Below are 8,190 nucleotides of genomic sequence, written 5' to 3' on the forward strand. Positions count from 1 at the left end.
CTAGCTTACGTCCTGCACTTAGGTTAAACAAACAAAATGAATAAAAGCAAGTCTGGAAACCTTTTTCGTAGCTCATAGCAAGTTTATTAAATTCCACGACGGAATCAAAGAATTTCCAAACCAAGCAATAACCATCAGTATGAAAGCATCAGAGTACAGTGGTGAGGAAAATATAGGCTGTTGAATATGACTGGTGTGTAGTTTTCTAACTGGGTTGAAAGCAGTTCAACTGCTTGAGAAATTGTCGTAGGTGTTTGTGAAGTGATCAATATCAATGGAATTGATATCGATTTTCAGTTTACGTTACTGAGGTAAAAGGTACCACAACTCTGTAAAGATATTGATTTGGTTTCTACTCAAAATAAAAATGCTACAAACCACTACCCCAAGGCCGAAAAGGTTATGAGAAAATTTTGATTATGTTTGCCGAAAAGTCTTTATCCAGGTAAGAAATTTATGATTTGATTTTCATAAATGGTCTGTTTGTTCGAATCATGTTTTCAAACCATTTTTTATGATTCATACATTTCAGTAAATCTAGCAAAGGTATGTGTAATAAGGCGAATGTAAATGAAAATCAAATAAAATAAAGTAACAAAATGACTACTGGAAATTTCCGGCTGTAATTGCTGCATTAATTAAAATGTGATATATGGAATTTATCAACGTTAACTTAGCTGTATATCTCTCCTTTAAAGATTGCCTAATGAACCCACCCTGGAACAAAAAGAAAGTGAATTAAAACTGAAATAACATAATTTGTGAAATAGCTGAAATAAAACTCACCGATAAAATAAAATAACTAAATAAAAAGTAACAAATGAAATTAAAAGATTTTTTTATTTTTTATTTTATATTTTTTTATTTATTTTTATTTTTTTATTTTTTGTTAGATTTTGTCAATTTTGAATTTTTTTTTTGCTTTTGTGTTTTTTGTTTTTTTTTTATTTTTGATTTTTTTAAAAAAAGGTCAACAGGCAAAGAGTTTTCCCAGGCTCATACGTAATATGAAGATGGTTACCAGTTATTTGATATCTTAAACTATTTGGCTGAAAGATTACCGGTGAAAGATGCTGTGGACAGCAAAAAATAAGTGAAGTCAATTGTCATTTCGAGGAGAGCCATTTTTGTATTGCGATTTTAGCTGGAGGAATCCCCATTTGTGTTTAATAAGACAAACCAAATACTGCAGAGTTTTTTTCAAGTTGAAGTTCAGTTGTTTGCAAGATTGCACGCCAGAGGGTTTCAATAAAATATGTAATATTGTTGGATTTTAATGTTGACGCAACGGCGTATGCGCAAAGTCAGTGGAATGTGAGGTTTAATTCTGTGTCCGCGATTGACTCCTGCAAACGAGTTTGGAAAAAAATTGAAATACAAAGGAATACATGAATGAGTAATCTAAATGAAAAATGAAACGTTTGGGACAACTCTAAATGACCGCAAAATATCCGAGGTCTTACGTATTCAAGCATGCAGTCTAACGGACCTTCCATTAAGCTGAAATATTTGAACCTTGAAACAACCAAAAAATGATTGTTCAGGCCATGTGTGAACCACCTAAATGCTTGTAAATTAATTTTGTACTTGCAGGATTCCGTTGAGAACTAATCGAAGGTCAAAATGCCGTACAAGCATAAGGAAAAATGAAGGTAGAAAAGAAAGGCAAGACGAGAACGGATGGATTTTTAAAGAGATCTATTGAGGAAAACAAGGAGACAGATGATGAGAGAGGCAGGAAAATTGTTGAAGAAACTAGAGAGACTTCTTCAAAAGGCCGCCAAGCAATTGTATCATACGATATAGAATCTATGATATTTTTTTTTTTTGCTGACGGTTGGGAAGAAGTCTTTTAAAAGAGGCGTGAAGAAGTGAAGGTGAAGGGTGTAAGGAAAGAAAGAACTGAGAATAAATGGTAAGAAGTTCAAAATAGGAAGAAAAGAATTGGGACTAAAATGGCGCTGTCGCTGTTTAAACTGACAATAGTATAGCACAGAATAGATAACACGTACTTCTTGCTGATGGTTGGGAAGAAGTTTTTTTTTAAAAGGAGGCGTGAGGTGAAAGTGAAAGGTTTAAGGTGAGAAAGGCAGGAAAAATGAAGTGACTGACGAATGAAAGAAAGGAATAGAATTCATGGTGAAGAGTTGAAGATAGGCGGATATGAATTTGGACCAAAATAGCAGTATTGAGTAATTGGGTACTGAAGTGACTGGCCATTGACTACAACTGCTAAGTGGCCTTTCGGCTAATAGTAACCGATTACCCAACTTTCTACCGATCAATTCTGGCAACTGATAACGCTTGAGCAGTCACCTGACGACCAAATGAATTTATCAAACTGAACAAAACCAAAACTAAAAACGGAGGCAAAACAACCATGAACTATTGACCACACCTTGGCACAATATCCACTAAGCCCAACCACAATCACCCACACCCAACAACAATCAATCACACCCACACACTGTAAACCGCAAATACAGTCAATCCACCCAACCACAATCAACCACACCCATGCACAATCAGCATCAATTAAACCCAACCACAATCACCCATCAATTACAGCCAACTACACTCAAGCAAACTCAATCGTACCCATGCAACCACGAGCAACCACATTCAACCACACTCACCCACGATCATCCACAATCAGCAACATCTTACAAAATCAAACAACACCCATCCGCAATCAGTCATACCAATTACAGACAACCACACTCAAGCATAATCAACTACACTCTGCCACAATTAACCTCAAGCAACCACAGTAAACCACCCTCGGCCACAATCAACCACAGTCAGCAGCATCCTATGCAATCAACCACGCCCATCCACAATCAGCCACAACCAATTACAGCCAAGCTCACCAAAACACAATCGACCACACCACACCACAATTAACCACAACCATCATCACCATAGTCGAGCACACTGAATAGACTTCACTACAACCAAACTAATCAACCACAACCATCCACAATCAACTGCAATCATCCTCAACCAACACAACAACCAAACCGAAACAAAACAGAAACTAGCAAAAAGGCTACTGAGATACTGTCACTAAAATGGTTCGAGACAGAACTGCGGCAGCGGGCAAATGTAACACTTCAGAACGATCGTTATTTGCACTTTATCAGCTAAGATATCTTTCTACCTAAGTTGATGGAATTGCTATCCAACTTGGAGAAAACCTTTTAGGAAAAGAAAATAACGAGCGCTTCCTCACATTCCACTGACAAGGGATAAGGTATGAGGTCTAAAATTCACCTGTTTAAAAGTGCAAAGTTTCATTTATGAGATGGGGGCAAAGGTGATTATTTATTATTTCTAAAGGAGATTTGATGAAAAGATACAGTGTATTTATTCCAGTTGAAGTGGTATTCAGCTCTCCTCAAACGACTTCCTAACATATATGTTGATAAAAAGACCTATTGTTCTGTTTTATTCTTCGAACCCCTCCCGGCTGAATTTGATTAATTAGTAATGATGAATTTCATTTTGTTATTCAACGAATTTTTGTTCATAATTCCCCTCTCAATTTGCCTGTGACAGCGGTTATTTACATCTGTTGTGAAATACCCCCCGTCCGTTTTATCTCTCTTTTTAAAATGTGAACCCCCATCTTGTAATGACCGTTTGTACACAGTACAAAATGATGTTATCATCCCCGATACTGACATGTACATAGTACAAGAATTAAATCCATTGGACAGGTATCGACATGTACATAGTACATAATTATTCCCCAACAGTTGATGGTTGTTTAGTTGAAGATTTTGCTCGCCCGCCTTTTCCTCCTACTGTCTGTGGTCTTGTCCCTCGCCTCTCATTGGTGATACTTCGATGACTTTCCTCGCCTCGCGCAGCTCCTCATCTCTCTCGGCAATCTTCTTCAGGGCAGCACGCAGGCGCACTTCGGTGTGGTGGTGTTTCTTTTGCATGTTGCGCAGGTCACGATTGACGATGGCACGACCCTGCATAACCTGTGCATATAATAATTATGAGGAAGAAATCTTCAGCGTCGACCTTCTCACTAAGACCCGGATCCCTGGATGTGAGGTGATTGCATTTGGGGCTTGAGGCCTATGTGTGGGGCAGCTCTACTTACCTGAGACATGATCTCCTTCTGTTGGAGGCGTTCTGCTGTTGCTTGGATCTTGTCTTCCTCCAGAGCGGCCAAGTTGTTGTGGGCTCTTCGGATGTCCAACACCAAGTGCTGTGTCTGCTGGATGCGAACCTTGTCAAGTACTTGCTGTGAATTTAATTTTTTAAATCACATCATTTATCTTTAGTATTGAACAGTAATCCATTAAAGCTACAATATGTCAATCGTTCCATCTGTATTAATTTTATCAGGCCAGCTGCTCTTGGTCATCTTACCTTTCGGCGTTCTTCAGCCATCTGCATGCGACTCTCTATCTCTTCTCTCAGCTTGGCATCACCTCGTGCCTCTCTCATCTTCTTCGCTTTCTTCAGCCTCTCCAGGCGGGCTGGCGGATTCTTCAGCAGGCCAAATTTCTCCTTGACAAAATACTCGTAGGCGACACCTCCCGCGCGTGTCTCTGGACGAGCCACGATGCCAGCATTGCGGAGTTCCCGAAGGATTTCCTGACTTTCCTGACGAGCATGGAGCTTCTTCTTGTTGCTGATCTTCTTGGCAAAAAGAGGAGTGCCCAAGACGTAGAGATCTGAAGCAAGTACCGGTAAAGAAAGTGAATCATACAACTGAAACTTGCACCTAACCCAAATGTTTCAATGGTAAATGAAATAATATTGTTTTAGACTTCCTTTGGAGGTGGTTTTGATGGTGCCATCGATAAATTACCCGGTGTTGTTGGACGTTCGGCAATTTCCAGCTCCAGCAACTCGTCTCCATCAGCCGTTTCCTCAGTGATCATGTAAGGAGACAAGCTGACCTCGCTGAACGTCGGTGAAGGGCTGTCGTCTTGACTGGCACGCGAGCGGGGGTGGATGGGAGAAGGCGGCTTGTTTATACCCACGATGGTACGGTCTGACACATTGGTAGTGTGCTGGTCCTCGGGCAGGGCAGGGGCTACCTGTTATTTTAACCAGTTCGGCCAGAATAATATCTACAGTCAAAGGAGGTATCTTTGAAACTGTGTTTCATTTTGTTCTTTAATATCTCTATTTGTGCATGTAAACAAGTAAACACACTCGAAACAAGACTTCTTAGAATTATTCGAGGTTGGTTGATTCCATCGATGCATTTATTATTATAACAGGAAAACACCTTCACACAATAATGGGCACGAACAGACAACGGTAAATTCCGCGGTAAATTTCGTACATTTGAAACTTTAATTTCAGCTGTAACCCTGACAAATATTATAGAATACTTACAGGTTGGAATATTCTGCTGAAGCAATTCTTGTAAGCTAATGAATGAACTTACCCGAATCATGTTGCGACGGTTCTTAAGGAATTTCCAGAAGGAGACGGACTTGTTCTTGATCATCCCCGTGGAAAATTCCTCGGCTGGTGACGAAGCCGGCACAACTTTGGACTGATTGCAACCACCCATGACAAATTCTTGGTCAACTGATAATTTTCGAAGGATACTCACTAAAGAAAGTAGCTCAAAATTCTCCGAGATACAAAACGCTGCTACTCGCTAGTTTGCTATCGTTCCACTGCCTGGTTTGTTTACGTGCACCTTCGCCTTTATACTTCTTTGTGTTTGGTTGAAAGCTGCTCCATAGAAACATGTTTGAATTAATGACATTTCGGACTCTAAATGATTGTTTCGACATAAAGGAAACTACGGCGTAAAGTCACGCGCGAGGAGCGGCTTAACAACTTGCATATTAAGATGCTGTCTGCGTCGACTACAGTGCGTCACAAACGAAACGCACGCGTTGAAACAGTGTTCCATTCGTCCGTTCAACGAAAAGCGCAATGATAATTACGAATATTCACGATGTTGATACAGTGCAGTGTCTAATCACTTTTAATGCGTGCGTTCCTGTTTGTTACAAACTCGGCCATTAACGCTGGCTTATAAGGGGCTCAAGTCCGAAACGTTTTCAAGTAAATTGGTAGCTTTCATCCTGATTCTCTTTTCTTTTTTTTTTCGTTTCCACTGCGTTTTTCCTCTCTCTCTCTCTCTCTCTCTCTCTCTCTCTCTCTCTCTCTCTCTCTCTCTCTCTCTCTCTCTCTCTCTCTCTCTCTCTCTCTCTCTCTCTCTCTCTCTCTCTCTCTCTCTCTCTCCCCCTTATTTTTCAGTTTTTACGGGTTTAGGCCTATGGCAAAGGAACAGCGTGCATAAATAAACAATGTTCATAGACGCTGGTATTATAATAATTTGCGCCCTGTTAAAATAATCATCTTTTGAGAATTGACTTGGCGAAAGTTTCAATATCAGACATCCTTTCAAATTATGTATAGTGCAAGACAGTAAAATCTGGGCGTGGCATTGCTAACAAACCATGAACATTTGAAATGTTCCCTTTGTCATAAGCTGTGTTTTGAAAATGAAGATAAAAATTGATTTGAATAAACTTTACAATCTGTCGTCAGTTTGTCTCTCGCAATGCCTCTAGCAGAAGCACCCTCCTCGGTTGAAAAGGACCATGTTGGTTGGCGGTGTTCATTTTGCTTGGTAGCGGTGCGACCGTAATGTGTGCATTTCCTGTAGTCGAAGTTCATTTCCGACCACTTGAGACTCCGTTGTTATGAAAATAGCGCCCTCTCTTGGTCCAGCTCAAAGCCATTATGCGTTTCTCTTTGTGCTTTTAGGGGTGGGGGCTGTGGTTGCGTTTGGGATGAAAGCTTTCGTTTCTTTTTGTTTCATTTAGTAACCAATTTCACTTGAACAACATAAAACCGGTAAAAATTCATTCTTTCATAATCAATCTTGTATCCATACGAAGAGGAACTTAACCCCATTTAAACCAAAGATTTTTCCCTTAAAAATACGCCTTCCTTTCAGTTTTCGAAAAAAGGGAAGACAGTGAGAAAAATGGCCTTAGTTGAAAGAATCTTTACACCATCGCTGATGTCAATATTTTATTGAAAACGTGAACTTGTGCGTGGTATTTAAGATACGCCGGTGCACAAGATCAGCGTGAACTTGAAATTTAGCGAAGTTGCAGATGATCTTAACTTCATCTCTGTGTGGGCAGCTTTTCCACAAGTCTGGCTGAACAAACTGTTATGACTATGTTTGCGTTTTATGTATTAGTCATTTTGACAGTGACTAAAGGAGGTTGTGGAAATTTCTTACGAAACACCCGGAGAATACGAAAGCTATCGTGGGCGACAACGTAAAATTCAACCTGTGCACTCGATGATAGTGCCCGCACTCCGTCCAGTGAGCCGTGGTCCTTAAATTGGGAGGGTTGTTTTGGGCCGACAACAGGGGCTATATTCTGCCACTTTTATTACTGTGAAGGAATCCATCTCCAGAGAAGGTACCTTATCCGCTCTCATGAACGCGAATGTAGGCCTACTCTGTATGTACAAGAAATACGACCGTTTCACAGTAGTGCGTCACCAAGAGTCTGCAACGCGTTGGCCAATCACAGTGTGCGAAATTTGTCGACCCATTGCGTGTTTGGAAAGGGTCGACAAATTCCGCGCGTTATGATTGAACAAGCTTTTTGCGGTGCACTATTGTGAATCGCCCGTATTACGCAAGATGACTCTGGAAACTACGCATGTATCACATACAGCAGCAGTTCCTCGGTAATGGTAGCCAAGTCTGCAATTGCCAGGCTCACCGTTACCCTACCAATAAATACGTCCGTCTTACCGCCTGAACTAAGTGCAGTGGATGGGGAATCGGTTTCTTTTGATTGCCACGACAATCAACAATTTAGCGACACGGTTGTATACTCTTGGTACATTAATGGAACTTTGAAAGAAAAACTTAACAATTTTCAACTGCCCAACAATGGAAAGAGCCTTACGATTTCGGCTAACAGAGACAACACTGCCGTCACATGCAGTGTGATTAGTGGGAATGTCTCGCAGACGAGAGACAGAAAACAAGCTTTGTTAATAATGTCTATCGGCGGGCAAGAGTCGCTTGGCCAACCTTACTCGTGTCTGAAGTGACAGAAACTGTTCCGAGGCCGATTTTAATCAATAGACAATACAGAAGAGGAACCGGGAATGACAGCCGTTGAGCCAGCAGACAACCAGCCCGAATTCTCCCAAGGGCGG

General features: G+C 40.6%; 1 protein-coding gene across 1 annotated transcript; it reads right to left on the reverse strand.

Moving 5' to 3' along the window:
- Nucleotides 1-61: 61 nt before the first annotated feature.
- Nucleotides 62-6,107, reverse strand: LOC110987950 (uncharacterized). Its single transcript, XM_022251117.2, has 5 exons — nucleotides 5,420-6,107; nucleotides 4,832-5,063; nucleotides 4,387-4,694; nucleotides 4,115-4,258; nucleotides 62-3,989 (listed from the first exon to the last, which is right to left on the reverse strand). Exons 1-5 carry the CDS (start codon nucleotides 5,546-5,548, stop codon nucleotides 3,804-3,806), a joined length of 999 nt encoding a protein of 332 aa, XP_022106809.2. The 5' UTR covers nucleotides 5,549-6,107; the 3' UTR covers nucleotides 62-3,803.
- Between the last annotated feature and the right edge of the window lie 2,083 nt (nucleotides 6,108-8,190).

This window comes from Acanthaster planci, linkage group LG15, assembly GCF_054643075.1.
Source record: "Acanthaster planci isolate LZ-2023a linkage group LG15, COTS_SCS, whole genome shotgun sequence".
Lineage (NCBI taxonomy): Eukaryota > Metazoa > Echinodermata > Asteroidea > Valvatida > Acanthasteridae > Acanthaster > Acanthaster planci.

Excerpts from the sequence above, each read along its gene's own strand:
- LOC110987950 (XM_022251117.2), bottom strand. The coding sequence starts at position 5,548 with ATGGGTGGTTGCAATCAGTCCAAAGTTGTGCCGGCTTCGTCACCAGCC. Across the intron at positions 4,695-4,831 it reads CGAACGTCCAACAACACCGG|ATCTCTACGTCTTGGGCACT; the intron begins GTAATTTATCGA and ends TACTTGCTTCAG. Across the intron at positions 4,259-4,386 it reads TGGCTGAAGAACGCCGAAAG|CAAGTACTTGACAAGGTTCG; the intron begins GTAAGATGACCA and ends TTAAATTCACAG.